Source organism: Chanos chanos, chromosome 9 (assembly GCF_902362185.1).
Source record: "Chanos chanos chromosome 9, fChaCha1.1, whole genome shotgun sequence".
Classification (NCBI taxonomy): Eukaryota; Metazoa; Chordata; class Actinopteri; order Gonorynchiformes; family Chanidae; genus Chanos; species Chanos chanos.
In genome coordinates, this window is record NC_044503.1 from 32,799,596 (window position 1) to 32,820,589 (window position 20,994).

Consider the following 20,994-nt stretch of genomic DNA (forward strand, 5'->3'; position numbering starts at 1 on the left):
AGATCTGGTCTATCAGGGAGTGTCGGGGAGGATGCGGCTCTGCTGGGTCTTTTTGCATGGCTCAGTCTTGCTGTAACGATCGACCTGGGAATCGAACCCGGAGCTCTGGCTTGAAAGCCCAGAGCCTTACCCTGGGGCCAAGTGGAAGACCCAATTGCAGAAAGCAAGACAAAAGCTAGTGCAGATCAAGTGATTCCTTTAATAGGTGAATCAAGGCAGAGGTATCCAGGGGGTCATGCAAAAATCAGCAAACAAATCCAGGCAGAGGTCAAAACCATAAAGCAGAGAAAAATCAGTGTCAAATCCAAGAAAAGCGGCAGGCAGAATCTTAGTCCAGCAAAACAGGCAAAAACAGGTTCGGCAACAGGAGGCAGTCCAAGAAAACACAAAAATACACAGAGTTTACAAGAAGGCTTGATCTAGAATTGAAAGCAGGGTAACAACTCAAGACTGAGCAAGGAACTGAAGAAAACAAGAAACTTAAATAGACAGGCAGAACAAGACACAGGTGAAAACAATACATCAATGATGAATTAACAGGCACAACCAAGGACTGAGGACACCACATGGCCAAAACAGAAACTACACATCCCAAAAAACATGACAGTCTCAGGTTAAATCTGCCTTAGTCCTCTTTCTGACTGATTTTAAGAGAAGTATTGACATTATTCCTGCAGTGTTAATATGAAGTTAATTGCATGCTTCGTGTACCTCAGAATAGCACACAAATACAAATATGCTTCTCTGGAAATCACACTCTATTTGTAAATGTTTAACTAAAACTTGTATGAATTGAAACTTAAGGCTCCATCTCTGACACACCTATACTTATGGGAATTGGCTTGAATTGCACCGAAGCCCTTATTTCAGATTTGTTTTTCTATATTTGAATGCATATCTCCGAGACATTTGCTAGTAGCACACAATGAGTTACTATATGCTGATGATTTAGTCAGAGACCAAGAGACCAACAACACAGCAACCTAAGGCAAGCCCTTCATAACCTCCAGATTTGCAGTGCTTTATTTAAAAAGAGATTGAATTTTCTGTCTGTGAAACACTTACTTAATTCAGGACTATAAAAATGCGTCACTATAGGACTTTGACAGGCATGCTTTATCACCAGAATCTAATTGCTTTATAATGACACAGTTTATGACTGCACAATAGCTTTTAAAGCCAATCAACCACACGCATTTCTCAGTTGAGTAAAGCATTTCTACCTGGTTTAATCAGAGAGAATCACACTTTTCATCATCCTCTCATGACCATAGAACATTTATATTTCATCATATGATAGTCACGACATTCCCAATGACTGGCTCCTTGCTCCTGCAGTTAATGTAATTTGATGGATTAACATACAGTGTTGACATACTCCAAAAGGGACTCAAGCCTGCACTGATGCCTTTGCAGAGGGTGTTGAAATTTTGAAAAATCTTTTTTTAAAAAGTCAAATGAATGAAAAAAAAGAGAGAAAGAGAGAACATTTAATGATTACTGAATAATTCCATTTTACTCTGGGGTTGTTTTTCCAGTACTCCCTAATTATCGGGGAAACAAACAAACAAAAAAACAAACAAAAACTGTGACAGCATATTCATTATTATTCTGTGAAGTCATAAGTAAGAGTTAGTCCTGTGTATCTGTGTCTCACTTTCATCTAGATGAAAGAGAAGGAGACAGCAGGGTCCTTCTCTTTCATCTTGGTAAGTGACACCACTACTAACTCCCCAGAGCAATGAAATCATAGTTTAAAATAAATTAATTAAAGAAAACACTTTAAAGATAGCCAGCAACATGTTCAGAAAATAAACTCACACTGACAAATATTTTCCATGTTCTTTCAAAACAAAATATTAGAGGGCCATCATCACATTTTGATCTACTGTGAAAATCCAGAACTCATAAGCATTAAACTCTCTTCATTTGTTTTGTAATATGAATTATTTTAAGGAAATATCTTTTTTGTTGTTGCTCTTATGTCTGCTACAATATTCTTTGCTGAGTACTTTAAGCTTAGTGTCAAATGTTAAATTTAATGATTTTTAAATGTAATGATCTCCTTAAATGAATCTTAAAGACAAACATTTAAAGTGGGCTTTTTTTCCAATTAATTCAACTCAATTCAGTTCAAAAATGAATTAGTCAAATGAAAATTTGTAGAATTTGATTAGTAATCCCCAGACATCTTAGAGATCTTTGCACTGTGTTTAGGGAACATAAAGCAATTCACAGGAATTACTGTAAAACCAGGCCCACTCTGCACACCCTCTTTCCAACCAGCTCTGACCAATCAGAATTCTCCTTTCACTTATCACATTACGTAATTTTACACAGCTCCACCTCTTGACACATCTTAAACTGATAGAAGAAGTGCAGTGATGTTCAGTGTGTCACTGTGCTGAGTTCATCCTATCTGTCTTTTTTTTCTTTTAATTTGTGTCAGTCAGGGCTTGTTACTAAAAGAGAAATATCCTTTTAACCAACACATGCTATGGGAAACAGCTGAGAGCAACTGAGAATAAAATTCACCAACTGAAGATTGAAGTTGTCCTGGACAATTCTAGTCCTCTTGATCAGAATCAGAACTAGATCCAGATCAGAAGTGAGAGTATATTTTGGACTGAGAGAAACTGATGGAGAAGCCTATTGATCAACGGAGGAAAATGGCCTCAAAGCGTAAGGCAGAAGGGGATTTGACCTGTCCTGTGTGCTCAAGCAAACACAAAAATCGCAGGTGTTGTCCCACTGATGAAGTTGCAGAGGGCCTCAGGGTGAGCAGAAAAAACAAACAAACAAACAAACATTCTTAAAGTTTTTTTTATTTCCTTTATCAAATTGTTTTTCCAATTTACATGAGGTGAGGTGTCTTACTTTCATTTTAGATTTCTTTCAAATCACTGGTAATGTCACATGATCAGTTCTCTCTGTAAAACTATTTTGTCATGCTTACACTGTTCACTCCATCAAATCAAACACAAATGTACGTATTCTGCGTATCCAGCATCTGTATCTGAGTTTAACACACCTCTCTCTCTTTGAAATGGGTGTTTATTGCTTGGGCAGTGTCTTATCTCTCTGATGTAGCCACGCCTTAGTCACGTCATGAGAACAATCATCAACAAATTATACAGTGCATAGCCTGAAGACAAATGAAAATATAAACGGCGCATGAACACATTTCATTCACATTCTGCAAGTAAAACAAATGCCTTGTTGGCTGCTTGTCATGAAAAGAGGTTCTTGAGTCCTTAAAAGTCTTCTGAAAGTGCTTTTGACTGTCTGCTTTGGCTTCAGACACCAATGCTTAAAACCTTGAAAGCAACATAGCAGAGCCTCGTGAGAGACATCTGCTAACCTGGAGTTCATGGGAGCAATAACCAACCCTGTTCTGTCTCTTCTGCTACATGCTGTGATGCAATCTCACAAGATGTGTTAGTTTGTGCCTTATTGTATTTTATCTGTAACAGATGATTTAACTGTACATCAAATTACACTGGATTTACATTTTAAACTTACATCCAATAGATTATTTCTTCACTTATTGCATGAAATTATGGAATCACCTATGAATCAATTATCAATTATGCATCATAAACATATAACATTTATGCTATAGCACTTTCTGTCATACAAAACAGTCTTTGAGAAAGAGGCCTACAATTCTCTACTGCATTACTTTTTAATGCACAACAGTGTTGATGTTTTTCCAGGAGGACCTCAAGACTGCACTGAAGACTTTACAGGAGAAAATGGAGATCTTTAAAAACTTTAAATTGAGCTTTGATGAAATGGCAGGGCACATCAAGGTGAGAACAATCTGCTCTTAAGAGTGTACACATGAATAGAGAAACATTTTTGGCTCTATGGAAAAACATTATTGGGTATTCACTTGAAGAAAACCTCTCATTCTGGGTCTGTGCAAGAATCAAACACAACACACAGAGAAACAGATTAAAAAGGAGTTTGAGAAGCTTCATCAGTTTCTACAAGATGAAGAGGCAGCCAGGATAACTGCACTGAGGGAGGAAGGGGAGCAAAAGAGTCAATTGATGAAGGAGAAGATTGAGGAGATGAGTAGAGAGATATCATCTCTCTCAGACACCATCAGAGCCACAGAGGATAAGTTAAAAATTGAAGATATCCTATTCTTACAGGTGTGTAGAACACACACACACACACACGCGGAGAGAGACAGAGAGAGAGAGAGAGAGAGAGAGAGAGAGAGAGACATAGAGAATTATTTATTGATTGTCTATTCTGTATTTGTATACCAATACTGTCCACTCTCTCTTTTCTCAGAACTTTGATATCTCAATGAAGAGGTAAGTGACCTTCTTCCTGTCCTTTTTCTTCACTGTGTTTCTCAACCCAAACCCCACAGCAGCACTGACTCCTGAATCTTATTCCAGGGCCCAGTGCACACTGCAGGATCCACAGATGCTTTCTGGAGCACTGATCAATGTGGCAAAGCACCTGGGCAACCTGAAGTTCAGAGTCTGGGAGAAGATGCAGAACATTGCTCAGAATAGTGAGTTTTAACAACATATTAAATGAATGCATTCATCAAAATCATAATCTCCACCCTGCACAGGAAATAATTCTTTACACCCATCATTATTATTATTATTATTATTATTATTATTATTATTATTATTATTATTATTATCATTATTATTATTATTATTATTATTATTATTATTATTATTCATTGTGAGTGTAAAATTAGCTTTGGACCATTTCATATCCTTGACGAGATACAAAGATTCTCTGAGTGAGTTTTCCCATTTAATGATTTGCTGATCCTATGTACAATTAAAATTAAAAAATGAAAGTAGCCTGACATAACGTGAGTGTGGGTAAGGGTAAGAGTGAGGGTGACAGTGATGATTCAAAAGACTTTTTTCTTCTCTTAGAAAAATTCAAACAGTTTTTTACAGTTGCTAATAATTTCTGACTGTGAAGGGCTGCTCAAGCATACTCCTCCGTGCTCATGAATTCTTACTTAAATTCTTATCAGAAAATAGTTTTAAAAAAAACACAATATAAACTTAAATTACTTACTAACATATTCCAAACTAACTAAGTCTTAGAACTTAAATGCAAGCAAATATTGATAATTGCAAAAATGTTTTCTAAAAATGGCTCTTACAATCATCATCATCATCATCATCATCATCATTTCTCAAAATATGCATAAATAATCAAACTTTAAAAATTCTTTTTTTTTTTTCCTTTTTCTCTTCAGCAAAACTATGATGTCTACAATATGAATATAAGATGTGTTTCATCTCTCCCTCTGTCTCTGTTCTCTCTCTTCAGCTCCTGTCATTCTGGACCCAAACACTGCACCTCCAGGCTTCATCCTGTCTGAGGACCTGACCAGTATGAGATGTGTTTGTGATATATATATTGTGGATGATAATACTGTGGAAAACGTGGTCATAGATCTTCCTGATAATCCAGAGAGGTTTGATTTATATCCGTGTGTGCTGGGCTCTGAAGGCTTTAACTCAGGGACACACTGTTGGGATGTTGAGGTGAGAGACCATTTATTGTGGGCCCTTGGTGTGATACCAGAGTCTGCACAGAGAACAGAGGATGCTGAACATGAAAGCTGGTTAATAGAATTTGATGACAGTCAGTATGAAGCAAAGTCTCCCAAACAAGAGGCAATTCATCTTAAGGTGAATGAGACAATCCAGAGAGTCAGAGTGGAACTCAACTGGGACAGAGGAAAACTGTCATTCTATGACTCTTTGAATAATACACACATACACACTTTCACACACACTTTTACCGAGAAAGTCTTTCCCTTTTTCTCAATTCTCAGTACAGAGTGTCCCTTGACTGTCTTACCAGTGAAGTCTTCTGAAACAATCTCTTCCGTCTCACGTTGAACTGTCATAACATAAAGTATATGTAGCAGAGATCTCAGACACAAGGACATCCGATTTCTGTTTGTTTTCCTTTTTTCCTTTTCTAAAACACCGGGGTTTGTTTGCGGCCTTTTTGTTGCTTCTTTTTGGGGTTTTTTCATCAGTGTGTTGAATGCTTGTCTCGCAGTTTTCACGTTAGTTCACAATTACACACTCCCATCGGCAATAGCACCAGACTGAGCAGAGGGCGGGGGGGGGGGGCCCCCAAGGATGTGTGCTCAGTCCCCTGCTCTTCACCTCGCTGCCCCATGACAGTGCACCAAATTACAGTTTACAGCAGCTTCCTGGGTGTGCACATCACCAAGGACCTCTCCCTGGAATAATAACACACTGCATCACTGGCCAAGAAAGCCCAGCAGCGTCTTTACTTCCACAGGAAGCTAAGGAAAGCAAGAGCCCCGGCGCCCATCGTGCGCTCCTTCTACTGAGGCATCGTTGACAGCGTACTGACCACCTGCATCACTGTGTGGTTTGGGGGAGCTTCACTGCCTCCAACCGCAAGACCCTGCAGCGCGTAGTGAATGCAGCTGGGAAGATCGTTGGTGCCTCACTGTCCTGTGGGTGACAAAATTATTTGCCCATCTTTTCATCACTATTTGCACTAAATTGATCATTACTGTTTTTTGTTCTTGATCTGTGCCTTGTTACTCGCGCATCCTGTGGATGCATAGCGTAGCATGAGTGATAAAAAATAATCGAGTTAACAGTTAACATAAAGATCATAAGATCAAGATTCCATGACACCATAAACATAGCAAACAATAAACAATAATAAGATAGAACAATACATAAATAAATAGATTAATGAGTAAACAAAAGCATACATTTTGCAACGCTATGACATTTCAAACGCACCAAAAGCCGAGACTGTGACATCTGTGGTATTCAGTTGTGTGCTGTTCATCAATAAATTGATTTATAATCTAACAGTGAAAATATATAATGTCATTGTGTGTATTGCTTATTACAGTGTCACGACACGGCTCAGAGGAGGTGACAAAAAGAAGGGCAGACCACGCACAGATCACATTAAGGACAAAGCAAATTTATTATCAAAGCAACAAATACCAATAATTTAACAATTAGACTGGTAGTCAGTAGCATCAGTAGTGTAGGCAAGGTATGGATGTGCGTTAGAGAAGTATGGGGGTGTTGAAATGCAGTAACCAAAAATCCTCATGAAACAAATGGTGGAGGCCTGAGGAAGAGAGAAACAGAAAAGAGTTAGAAGGAAGGGGAAAAGCAAGAGAGGAAGGGGAGGGGGAGAGAGAGAGGAAGAAAACCGCCAGTTCTCTTTGGGCTTAAATACACCTGGAGATCAGAACACCCAGGTGCCCAATATCAACCAAGACGGCCCTCCCACTCTGACACCCAACTGCACCCAACACAGATACATAGCAGAGGCCGTCACAACAGGAAGAGAAACGTTACTAGCATCAGTATTTTTACTCTAACTTAACGTTTGTTCAGTCTGTAAGATCATCTCATTTTAACTGGGATGAAAATTTGATCCTTTTGTGATTTGTTCCTTTGTGTCATATTTACATATTCATGTAGAAGCATGTTTATTTATGCGTGTGGAGACACAGTCATCTAAATCTATCTCGTCCCACAGCCTGTGACCACACTGAACAGTGATACAAACAAAATCCAGTTTTCTCCAGCATCTACAGGGTTAACCAGAGTTAACCAATGACATTCAGTGTTTACTTGAGCTCTCACTCTTTCACTTTTGCTTTTCTTCAGGTTTCTGTTTAGGAATAGCAAACAGAACTCTGAAGCCATTACATGCTACAGGAACAGCCACGGTGCTTTAAAAAAAAATGGCCTCTAAACGTCTTTTTTCTGAACTGGATTTTTCCTGTCCTGTGTGCTGTGATATCTTCAGGGATCCTGTTGTTCTCTCATGTAGTCACAGTTTCTGTAAAGCCTGCATGGAGCGGTTTTGGAAAACAAAACGATCTCGAGAGTGTCCAGTTTGCAGAAGACTAAACATTATAGATCCCCCTGTTAACCTGGCTTTGAGGAATCTGTGTGAGACTTTCTTACAGGAGAGAAGTCAGAGAACTTCAGCAGGGTCTGAGGAGTTCTGCAGTCTCCACAATGAGGAACTCACACTCTTCTGTCTGGAGGATAAACAGCTTGTGTGTTGGGTGTGTCAGATGTCACACAAACACAAAAATCATTATTTTCACCCAGTAGAAGAAGCTGCAAAGGAGCAAAAGGTAAACTAAAATGACATTTAAAAAAAAATATGTTTTGTTTTAATTCATGTTGTTTCATGATGAAGTTATATAACGTTCTTTAGCGTCAAAAGAATAGTGAACAAACATTATTCAAATCCTACAGTCTATATCTGTTAATCAAATCCGTTAACATAAATACATCTATTAAACAAACTATGAGTAAAATTTTTTTCAACATGGAGAGTTGCTGTTCATGTTGTTCTCATATTTCCCAGGGAAAGAAAAAGCATTGATTGATTTCCATTACAACATTTGACATAATCATTAAGTCCATATAACATGTAACACAAGATCTTTACACAAAGACAACTGACGATACTGAAACAGCCAAAAGACTGAAAAATTATATTTCTGTCACTGTGTTTTAATAACTTAGAGTTATTCATCCTGGAAACTCATTAAATCCTGTATTGAAGCACTAATAAGTGTATCTTACATTTGAACTGTCTTAACTGGTATATTGACACATGACCTGTCATAAGAAATAGTCACACACCTTGTGCAGATGGCTCTTTGTGTCATGGTTAAGGCTATTTTGTCAGTCTATTCCTTATGTTTCTAGTGTTTCCCTTTTCCCTGTGCTCCCCCTGTTGGTTTGTCTTCTCTGTTGTGCGTGCATGTGTGTGTTGTGGGCGTGGTCTCTCTCTCTACACTTCCAGATTGCCTACACACCTGCGATCAGTCACCTCATCATGTCAGAGTATTTAAACCCCAGTGTTTCATCCACTCGTCGCCAGATCGTTGTTTCAGCCTGTGTGGTAGAACTCGCTTCTCGGTCTCTCTTTGTATTCAATTGGTGTTTTGTGGTTTGCATATCAGTGTTATCTGCCTGTTCTTTCTCAAAAGGATTACCTCCATGCCACTCCGCATCTCCAGTGCGCCCTTCGCCTGCCTGTCACCCTTCAGCTCCGTCTCCTTAGTCCCACTGCTCCTCCTCGCTCACAGCGCCACTCTGCAACCTCGCTCATCATCCGCTTCCCTGCCTGCTACCTTCATTTCCTCTGTCTGTTCCCACCTCCATACTGCAACTTGTCAATAAACCCTCCTTCATTCCAAGTCTGAATTGTGTTCTGCATTTGGGTTCCTTAGTTGATTATCACACTTTGTTCCTGTAGTTTCTGTGATCTGATGTATTAATGCATAAAAGAGTTGATGTTTTCCAGAAAGAACTCAAGACTGAACTGAAGTCTTTACAGGCGAAACTTAGGATCTTTCAAAAATTGAAACTGACTTGTGATAGAACGGCAGAGAGAATTAAGGTGAGAATAATCAGTTATGAACAATTACACTGTGAAACAATTACACTGCTATTACATTGCTTATTTCTCTGACTAAAACAGCTTTCACTCTTAATCATTACAGGTCCAGGCCCTGAACACAGAAAGACAAATAAGGAAAGAATTTGAGATGCTTCACCAGTTTTTACGAGATGAAGAGGCAGTCGGGATAACTGCACTGAGAGAGGAAGAGGAGCAGAAGACTCAGATGATGAAGGAGGAAATTAAGGAGATGAGTGTAAAAATGTTATCTCTTTCAGACACAATCAGAGCCATAGAAGATCAATTAAAAGCTGAAGACATTCTATTCTTACAGGTATGTGGGGCACACACACACACACACACACTCAAAGTAGGGTTAATTTTCAGATATCTGAAAGCTAGAGTCCGGGCTTCATAAGTCATTCTAGAACTAAGGTGTCTGGATTGCTTGTCGGTTCTTAAACCAAATATGACATTTCAAACGTACTAAAAGCCAAGACTGTGACATCTGTGGTATTAAGTTGTGTGCTGTTCATCAATAAATTGATTTATAATGTAACAGTGAACATATATAATGTTATTGTGTTTATTACTAATTACACAGGAAGGAAAACTTTACTAACATCAGTATTTTTATTCTAAATTAAGGTTTTTTCAGTCTGTTCGATAACCTCATTTTAGCTCATTTTTCTGATTTGTGTCATTCTTGACAACATTCTGATCTAATCATTTCCCTAAGTACAGTGTTTCTGACGTGTAGAAGTCAGTTTAAAATGACTCCTACAGCTAATTTCTCTGGGCTTTTTTTTTCTTGATAATTCATTTTAAAATATGTTTCTCCTTCAGAAACTCAGAACTACTACACAAAGGTAAGCAACCTGCCTCCTGTTTCTCTCTTCACTGTCGTTCTCAACCCAAACCCCACAGCAGCACTGACTCCTGAATCTTATTCCAGGGCCCAGTGCACACTGCAGGATCCACACATGCTTTCAGGAGCTCTGATCAATGTGGCAAAGCACCTGGGCAACCTGAAGTTCAGAGTGTGGGAGAAGATGCAGAACATTGTTCAATATAGTGAGTTTTTATTGTTTATTTGTTTGTTTGTTTGCTTGTTTGTTTGTTTCATTTGTTTGTATGTCTTTGATAATACAAAAATACTATATTGTAAGATGCTAACGATACACAGAGGTCACATGTACAGAAGGCCACATAGAATCAATTGCTGAAATAGAAAGAGAGAGAGAGAGAGAGAGAGAGAGAGAGAGAGAGAGAGAGAGAGAGAGAGAGAAAGAAAGAGATGTACACATATGTGATCACAGATCTGAAAAGGGCCTTTTAGCTGCTAATAAGTAAAACAATAAATCACGGGTGGAATTCCATTGCAATATTACGCTCTCTTTGTCAGTCATTATGTTACATTATTCCATATTCCTCTAGAATAAAAGAGTTCAGAAATCCAGTCTTTACCATCATCTCTTCTTTGGTCCAAACAGCTTTAAAAGCCGTAATATTCATCCCCTAAATTCCAAATCCGTTCCAAACACCTCAATGTCTGTCCCCCCTCTTCAGGTCCTGTCATTCTGGACCCAAACACTGCAGATCCACGTCTCATCCTGTCTGATGATCTGACCAGTGTGAGATACAGTGAAGAGAGACAGCAGCTTCCTGACAATCCAGAGAGATTTGATTGGTATCCATGTGTGCTGGGCTCTGAGGGCTTTAACTCAGGGACACACTGCTGGGATGTTGATGTTGGGGAGAATGTACACTGGGCCTTGGGTGTGACAGCAGAGCCCGTCCAGAGAAAGGGCCTTTCTTTCATCAGTGATGACACGTGTTTTTTGTGGAGCTACTACGATAAACATGATGCAGTCTCTCCGGAAGAACCATGGACTCCCCTCAGAGTCAGTAAGAAACTCCAGAGGATCAGAGTAGAACTGGACTGGGATAAAGGTCAACTCTCATTCTCCGATCGTCTTACTAATACACACATACACACTTTCACACACACTTTTACCAAGAGAGTCTTTCCATTCATCTGGAATGAGTGTCAAGTATCTCCTTTGACAATATCACCAGTGAACAGTCCACTGATACTGAAACTGAAGAATTAAAACTGATACAGCTTGGGATGTGAACAGAATTACACATGACATGTGAGAGTAAATTCTAATGTAGTTTGTAAGTCTTTTTTTAAGGGAGGAAAATAAAGGTATCCACCAAGGTACCAGTGCTGCACATGTCATTGAACTGTATTGTTTTCTTTCTTTCTTTCTTTCTTTCTTTCTTTCTTTCTTTCTTTCTTTCTTTCTCTCTCTCTCTCTCTCTTTCTCTCTCTCTCTCTCTCTCCTCCTCTCTCTCTCTTTTTTTGTTAATTTAAAAGTGTTAATTGTGGTTTGATGTGTTCTCGTGGCGATGTTTGAGATCTCAATCTTTTCTCTGAAATATGTGCACTTTTTTTTCTTTTCTTACCCACTGAAGTGCACAAGTGCTTTCTGTGTTGTGTTCATTTTAATATTTCTTTTCAGACTTTGGTGGGACTTCTGTTACAATGCTTTGTATTTGAAAACAATATCAAAGATTATTACTGATCTTCTGGTACGTCACTGACTTTAATTTACCAGAAGAGGGAGACAAACTACATATAATGAGACTTGATTTCTGATGCTGTAATAGTCACTGTTTTGTGTTCTTGTGTTCAAGTAAAGTCTAACAATACTGAGCAGGCCTATTACCACTGACAGTCAGTGATTGGTTGATATACTGCCACTGTCATTAATTGGATGATATGTTATCACTGACTGTCAGTGAGACTGAGTGTAATCTTGTACTATATACACTGACTTATCTCACAGATCTAAGAGTTGACAGGCAGTTACATGCTGGAGATCAAAACAACAGAACATTTTATCTGCCATTGTTGATCTACATATGTGTCTATGTCTTTAAACTAAAACAGTGTCAAAAATTACAATGAGTTATTTTTCATCTTAAAAAAAGAAAAAAGAAAAAAAAAAAAAAAAGAAAAATCTAGATTGTAGATTCATCATAGTGTCTTTAGTCTGTTTAGAACTTTAGTGCAAAATTTAATACTAAAAATAATGATTTTAATAATGATTTAATATTAACTTAAATCTTTTCTGTGTTTGAATTTGATTAACATTTGAATTGTTTGTTCTTCCCTCCTGGGCAACCTGAAGTTCAGAGTCTGGGAGAAGATGCAGGATGTTGTTCAATACAGTGATTTTTTATAATCACTACTGCATTTTAATTTTACATTTTCACACCTGAGGCTTTGTTTATCCCCAGGTGTGTATACACAGAAAAAGAAGAAACAGACAGGTACAGACACACACACACACACACACACACACACACACACCACTCAGCATAGTTTTCTCTCTGTTTGAACCACAGTCCCTAAAATATAAACCGTGAGTCCCCTCTCTCCCTCTGTCTCCCTCTCTCTTTAGCTCCTGTGATTCTGGATCCCAACACTGCAAGTCCACAACTCGTCCTGTCTGAGGATCTGACCAGTGTGAGATACAGTGATAATAAACAGCACATTCCTGATAATTCAAAGAGATTTGATTATTGTCCATATGTTCTGGGATCTGAGGGTTTTAACTCAGGGACACACTGCTGGGATGTTGATGTGGGGAACAGTACCCAGTGGACACTGGACGTGGTAGGGGGGCAGTCCAGAGGAAGGGGTGGTCTTTCATCGGTGAGCTGTGCTGTTTGTGGCATTGTGATAACAGATATAATGTAAGCTCTCCAGGACAATTATGGACTACCCTCCAAGAGAAAAGAAAATTCCAGAAAATCAGAGTACAGATGGACTATTACAGAGGGACACTGTCGTTCTCCGACCAACTCCATGTCACATGCATATACTTTCACACACACTTTTACTGTTCTTCCATGATAACAGCAATTTCTACCCTCTCACTGTCTTACCAACGACGTCCTTCAGAACAGTTGGAAAATAAAATCTGAGCAATATTATAGGTATTTACTTTGCCGCTTCCTTAAATGTAAATTAAATTCAACGTGATAAGTGATAGTAGAGTTTTCATGAGGTTAGAATAAAATATTTCAGCTTTGCAGCATTTAATTTTGTGAGGTTATGCTAGACAACTTGAGAAATCATTGCATTTGAGTGGTTTTGATTAATGTGAAATTTTTGTTTGCGAAATACTGTTGTGAATTTATTTTCTCCTTGTTTCATGAGAGTAATATATAATTATAAAATAAAATCTCTCAATCACAGTGAATAGAAACATGATGTTCAATGACACTGAATAGAAACAGCAATAGCAATTTATAGATGGTATAAAGTTCTTACCAACTGTTTTCATCTCCACACACTTCTACCTGAGTCAGGATTGGTCAGCACACGTGTCACTCACACACTCATTCTCTCTGTCAAACTCAGAGCTCCTAGTAGGCCTTAGTCTCCTGCTCCTGAGAGACTTGCAGTGAGGATACTACAGTGCACTGCAGACATCAGTCCTACAGATGGAACCTCAGTTTGAGTCACAGCTGAGTCATAGTTTATATTTATGTGCAGGACTCCCTGTGAATGTAACTGCCAAGTGCTCTATCAGGTCAGGGAGACAGCACTGTGTAGTAGAAACAGGTGACTTGTCTCTTCAAACAGCATTACATCACATCCACAGCACAATAAAATGTAAAAGATGTGTGTGTGTATGTGTGTGTGTGTGTGTGTGTAGCAGTGCACACACAGTGACAGGAGAGTGTGTTTAAATTTTACAACATTAATGAACATTGGGTAATTATTTCAGTTGTCGATTCCCATAAGGCTCCCTACATGTGCTGATATTCTGATTCTGTGTGTTTGTTATGACATATATGACGATTGGCTCACTATGATTAGTATTGTCATCATAAGATTAACCAGAGGTCACATGGTAAATGTTAGTGTTTATGTCACTATTTGATATGCATCTGCGGGTAAGGAAACAGTGTTGTGCAGAACTGATTACATTACTGTAATCCCATTATAGTCACTGACTGAATCAGAATGTCCTTACTTGTGTTACACATGTATAATCTTAACATCGTCCACTCTTCCACTGTTTGGATGGGCCGTACCATGTACAGGGAGAGATCCTGACAGTACCACGTAATAAAGATTAACAAAGGCTGGACGTTAGAGGGCAGTATTGTCTTGATTAATGCTGACAAATACACAGAAAAGAAATGTGCAGAAACTGAAACAGACAGGTACAGGGGGACAATCACACAGCCACACAAACACACACACGCCATTCTTGAGTTGCTGCTTTTGCTGGAGTCGTTGTTGTTGTAGTTGTTGTTCCTGCTGCTGCTTTTTTCTAAATTCTTTTTTCGTTTCCAGAATCCTGCAGCAGGTCAACTCGAGTCATCAGGTTAGCATTTTGTCCGTCAAGCTGGCAGTCGTCAGTCACTGGCAGTAAGGCCAGTGCTTGCTCCGCCCATCCCATCGTCAGCCAATCATACCGCTCCGGCTCCCCTTCGCTTCATAGTTAGCCTCTAGTAGACGAGTAAAGCGGACCACATCTGCAGTTACGTCGCTTAATTTCAGCAGCTCTCCTTCAAACAGTGCGATGCAATTTTTCGTCTATATTGGTAAGGAAAGACATTCTCTTTCAGTTTTATCATATTGACGTGTCAAGTAGACGATAGTTTGTAGATGCTGAGACGCATAGTAAAGTCGTCTTACGGACACACTTGAGAGTGAATATTGTGTGGTTTAATTAAGTTGAAGATATTACTAAGTAGCCGAATATCGTTAAGTAAGCTTTTAATACGTTGAATATACGAGGCCCTGTTTTCGCGTTATGTTCCAATCTTTCCCGTCAGTTAAGGGTGTAGAAGTGAGTCTTCCCTGCATTCCTTGACACACCTGAGCACCGCTCCTCGTTAAATTGTGTGTTAAACAAATTTAACAACTTAGTGGTACTGTTTATTGACTAGGTAGGCTGTTTACAACTTGCACCAATGCAATGACCAACATGATTTAGTTGTACATTAAAATTGTACATAAGCGCATGCAGTGGCAATAGGCGACGATAGCATGATTGGCCGGCTTTACAACCGCCAGTAGAGGCGCAAGTAGCTTTAAAGTTTGGGTAGACAGTAGACCTTTGCCAGCATCCAAGAGCCAGTGAACCCGCCCAGATTGCTCTTTTGATTTAACTTAACTAGGAGATTGTGTCTAGTATTCTGTCATGACATCATGCGCGTGCTGCATCAAAAGCTGTAAATCCAGCTTCATCTGTCTGTGTCATGAACTCTCTCTCTCTCTCTCTCTCTCTCTCTCTCTGTCTTTCTTGGGATACACATCACAGTGTTATGGATGATCAGTGTGGTCTTGCCCTGTAATGTGAAGAAACTTGCAAATGGCACCTACACATATGCTTTGAACCTGACTCAACGCAGCGAAGATTACGCCTGGCTGAGCTATGTGAGTTGGCCTACAGTTTAACTGCATACGCACACATGTATATAAGCACACTCAAATAGAGGTGGATTGTAGCAGATTTCCATGGAAGGATTGGACTCTACTTATTGCTGATTTGGTTTTCAGATTCTATGGGATAGGGGTGAGCAGGACAGTTAAACGCAGTGTAGCCCATATTGTAACGTCTGATTTTTTTAATTTATTTATTTATTTTTTTAATATTCACTGATACTGGCACACAGGCCATGCAAGTTATGGAGCACTCAGTGAACTATTGTATTGAAAAAGAATATAACCCATGCATTCCTGTCTCTGTTTGTGGGTGTTTTCTAATAGGGCCTCATAATAGCATATGAGGGGAATTCGAATAAGACAATTGTGGAGGATTATGGGTACAACTTCATAACACTCAAAGACTGCCACAGCAATGTGTCATACGAGATTGATGGCTTCAAGGTACGGCTTCATTCATGATTAATGATTTAACGTTAAAAGAAAAGTTTCTGTTATGTTCTGTCTTCAAATTTGACTCTGTGTGTGTGTGTGTGTGCGTGTGTGTGTGTGTGTGTGTGTGTGCGTGTGTGTGTGTGTGTGTGTGTGTGTGTGTGTGACTGTGTGCTAGTTTGCTAGTTTTTAATATGTGTGTTTGTGAATCTGAACGCACATCTCACTTTTTTTGTTTTCTACAAAGGGTGAAGAGATCAGATGTTCATGTGAGTATAAGACACTTCCTTAAATCTTCTCTCCAAAAAAAACAGCCCCAATCATTCCGTCCCCCTTTCCTCCACCACCCACATTACATTCCCTCCATTTGTCCTCCACCACCTACATCACCATGTCCTTCCTGACAGATTCTTTAGGAGTACTGTAAAGTTTATGGTGTCACTTTCTCTAGTTATTATGTCATCAATTCTAATTCTAATTGCTGTTTTATGATGTCATTTCTGTCTGATTGTTATATCATAAATTAAAATTATCTGATGTTAATATTCAAACTGGCAGATTTGATTACTCACAGTTTATTCTATGCGAATACTGACTGAAACTTATTCTCCTCAACTTACACAGTTTTATTAAACTTCCTGCTGACTCAAAGCTAAGATTGGAGAACCTGTTTTTAATTTTTTTTTTCCTAAGATGATATGTCAGACAAAAACATAGTCAAAACAAGAAAAATTACCAAAGCACTTTATAGTTATATTTTACATCTTTCCAAACAGTATATTCCATCTTACGGATCTTTCATTTCAGTAATATCAGTGGTAGCATTCAGTGCACGGATAAGAGAGACCAGAAATATATTCTCAAAGAATAAGCTTTTACCACATGGTTAAGGTGATGTCACTGCAATGTATAGCATCAATTCTGTCTCTCCCTGCGGTTCATGTTTTCTCTGTGTGGTTTGTGTGAACCACTGCAGACTCAACAGTGAGACTTGAGTGTTTTGATAACTGTGAGTCGTGATAAAGGCCAAACATTTATAGCACCTCTTTGCTTTTCCTCTGTTTCCATCTCTTTTCTGTTATTATTTTATTTATCTGATCTTTTTTTTGTAACATTTGTGATTTTCAGATGACTGCTCTGTGAATCAGAAAGGTAAGCAAACCCATTTTACCTCAGATAAACAGATACCCACTCTCTGTCCCAATACACAGCCTTCTCTCTGTAATTCCACGTCAGCTGTATGGTTATAACACTGTTAGACATGCAGGTCAAACAGGATGTAGATGCTACGGAGTGTGTGTTTGCTCTGATGTTATAAGAGATGCTGAATAATGTCTGTGAGTCTTAAGAGATACAGAACAGATATTTAGGTCAATCTTCTAATCTTGTCTGCCTTAAAGTACTGTTAGCCTTGCTGTTTGAATAAAGAGAATCTCAGACTTTAAGACACTGTAAATTGCAGATTAGCCTACCGAGTTAATCTGATACAGACTGTGACTAATCTGATTATCCAGTTTGATCACTCTAACATTCTCTCTCTCACTCACTCTCTCTCTTTGACTAATCCGATTATCCAGTTTGATCAATCTAACATTCTCTCTCTCTCTCTCTCTCTCTCTCAGTCCTACCACCCAACAGGACAGAAAAGAAATCTCTCCATCTTGGTGTTCCCATCGCACTTGTTCTCTTTGTCATCGTCCTTTTCGTCCTCCTCTTCCGCTGTTACATGCATAAAAGGTTTGAAGATTACAATTCATTTCTGGACTTTTTTGTCACACCATATGAATATTAAGTCAGGGGTTGCCATCCTGTTTTGTTTGTTGTGGGCACGTAAAGCCCTTTGAGACTGTAAACAGTGATCTTGGGCTTTAAATAAACCCAGAACTTCAACTTCAACTTGAACTAAAACTTTTCCTCCGAGAGCTATCCAGTCATCGGGTTTATTTTTTAACTCGTCCTACATTATCTGAGTTCTACCGATCTCGAGTCTGTACCGTGTGGTTTCAGTGTGTGTTTGTGTGTGTATGTCATTTCTCAGTAACTCTGGGCTGTCTGTGGTCCCCAAAAGGGCATCTCAGAATCATCACTGGACACAGAACAATGATTCATATGGTAAGACCTTTTTTAGACTTAAACAGAACTGCTTATATAGCTCATCGCCTGTTTGTTTGTTTGGTTGGTTGGCTGGTTGGTTCGTTGTTTGGTTGGTTGGATGTTTTTTTAAGCACTTTGTGTGTGTTTGTATGTGTGTGTGTCTGTGTGCATGTGTGGGCACACACGCATGTGCATATGTGTGCGTGCATGTGTCTGTGTGCAGGTTTGTGTGTGTGTGTGTGTATGTCTGTGTGTGTGTGTGAATTTATTTTGTGTGTGTTTTGTGCGTCATAGGCTGTGACACCTTTACTTCAGTGACGGAGCAGAATCTGGATTCTGCAGATTGAAGGATACACATTAGGACTGAATAAGCTGATCTGGATTCACCTAACACATGAAGCACACAGACACCTGATCGTCTTCCTGATGAAGCCAGTGGAACATGTTCCTATGAATTCCCATTGAAACTCATATCACTGAACTGTGCCAAAGTGAAATAAAATGATCTCATTTTGTTCTAGGTGCTGCAGTATCATACTCACAGATAACAATTCAGATGAACAGGAGTTTCCTGGCCCTCTTGGCAGGGGTTGCCTGATCCCTGTGAAGGTTTCTTAGGTTAAAATGCTGTGCGATGGCTTTGTTATTCAATTTAAAAACCAAGCACTTTTAATTTATTTCTAAAAATATGCCAAAACGGTGATGGTGCTGCTGAATTATCATGAAGGAAGTAATTCAGGAAATAAACGGTTCGGGTTTGACGAAATACTGTACAACTGTGACAACCTCATCTTCTCTTCCTCCATCCAGTTCCACCCTTCAGCGTTCAGCGCCGCCGGTTTACTGATAGCCTGTCTGATCACTGTAACATTTAATTATTGTTTGCACCTGTTTCTGTTCTGTTTCTCTTAGTAACTTTGTAACTTTACTCTGGGCTTTACTTTGTGTAAAATACCACTGCCTTTTTACTTTTTTTTTTTTTTTTGCAAAGTCTTTGCACTGACCAGATATATTGTTTTCCTGTCTACCTGTGTACGCCACTCCATTCAAGCATCTTGTATCCTGTCCCTTGTTCCTGCTGTTACCATCTGATATTGCGCAAGCATCCAGCCACCGCTCCATCTCATGACAGCAGTTTAGATCACTGTTAGAGAAACAGGAACTGGAGTGAGAAAAGTGCCTATTTTATCTGTTTTTGTTTTTTTTTAATCTCTGTTACTGTATGAATTATATATAAGGGGAACCATTAAATATGCATTGTATACTACACCATTGAGTGATTGAATTAAAATGTGACAGAAATGTCCTTCAGTACTCATTCTGAAAATCCTGCTGCATGATCTCTGGGATCATGGTCTCCTCGAACATGTTTCTCTACAACCTGCAGTAAAAAAAAAAACCTCTATAAACATCTATGAACCACATCCGTCCCTCTTTGGCTGATCTACTGTCAAGTATAATTGTCACTTACCCTGTCAGTACAGAGTAACTTGAGTACATTCAGTGTCTGAACACAGGCTCAGGACTGTGGGGGGGAAGGGGAAGATCAATGCATGGCTGCGAATGAGTCAGATTCTTTCTCTCTCTCTCTCTCTCTCTCTCTCTCTCTCTCTCTCTCTCTCTCTCTCTCTCTCTCTGTCCATATATATGAGTGCGAGAAAGAAGGGGATATTCATACATACACACACACACATATATATTATTTGACTTTGTTATAGACATGTAAAGCCCTTTTAGACTATAAATAGTGATATCGAAGCTCTAATAAACGTGTGTGTGTGTGTGTATGTATATACATCCCCCTATCTCTTGCACTCTTAGTCTTAATCTCATTTTCCCTCTTTCTGCTTCCCAGGTCTTTGGCAATGGTTAAGAATTCCTAAACCACAGAGACATTCCAGACTTTAATCTTGTTCTGCCTGAAAAGAAGCAGTCTGATGTCCTCTTGATTCATCTTTGCCTCTTTATAGCTGAAACTAGCCCAGCTGCATTCCTACATACACAGACACACACATACAGGGAGACAGAGTGAGATGAGAGACGCACCTGCCTTCATAAAACACGGAATAAGACAAAATACAATAAGATAAGCAGTGTGCCTAAAATGGCAATTTAGTGCCTAAAATGATTGGTAGGTGACATTTTCACATCATAAAGGGCAAAAATCCCTTTTCTAGCCTAATCTAGTCCCTTCTGCTCTCCAGCCTACATGGAAATTTGGTGTACATCATGAAGAAGACGAGGAGGAAGTGTATGGAGTTCCTCAGATTATATCACTTCTCTTTGGGATTATGGAGATTCCCATGGGGGGGAGGGGGGGGGGGGGGGGTTACCTAATCCCACCTAGGATTTGGAGGACCCAATCGGTGCACGGATTGCGAGAGGCTCACTCTGCAAGGCGAGGGTGTTCTAGGAGGCCTGGGCTGATGCATGCTTCACGCGTTTTTCGGGAATCCACTCTTGGTCAGAGATAAGACAAACACCACCCTATATTTCACACATCATGCTGGATTGAACTTGTGTCTGTTGTTCAAAGGGCA

General features: G+C 39.2%; 1 protein-coding gene across 1 annotated transcript; it reads left to right on the plus strand.

Moving 5' to 3' along the window:
- Nucleotides 1-7,765: 7,765 nt before the first annotated feature.
- On the plus strand, nucleotides 7,766-20,327 carry LOC115821652 (tripartite motif-containing protein 35-like). Its single transcript, XM_030785456.1, has 9 exons — nucleotides 7,766-8,167; nucleotides 9,352-9,447; nucleotides 9,551-9,785; nucleotides 11,017-11,137; nucleotides 11,297-11,400; nucleotides 12,921-12,985; nucleotides 15,845-15,919; nucleotides 16,253-16,372; nucleotides 20,310-20,327. The coding sequence occupies exons 1-9, from the start codon at nucleotides 7,766-7,768 to the stop codon at nucleotides 20,325-20,327; spliced, it is 1,236 nt and encodes a 411-aa protein (XP_030641316.1).
- The last annotated feature ends 667 nt before the right edge of the window (nucleotides 20,328-20,994 follow it).

What these genes read in the sequence shown, in the direction of transcription:
- LOC115821652 (XM_030785456.1), top strand. Translation starts at nt 7,766, where the DNA reads ATGGCCTCTAAACGTCTTTTTTCTGAACTGGATTTTTCCTGTCCTGTG. An exon ending in TGTCTGAGGATCTGACCAGT is followed by an intron (nt 12,986 to 15,844) that starts GTGAGATACAGT and finishes TGTAATGTGAAG; the next exon opens with AAACTTGCAAATGGCACCTA. An exon ending in ATTACGCCTGGCTGAGCTAT is followed by an intron (nt 15,920 to 16,252) that starts GTGAGTTGGCCT and finishes GTTTTCTAATAG; the next exon opens with GGCCTCATAATAGCATATGA.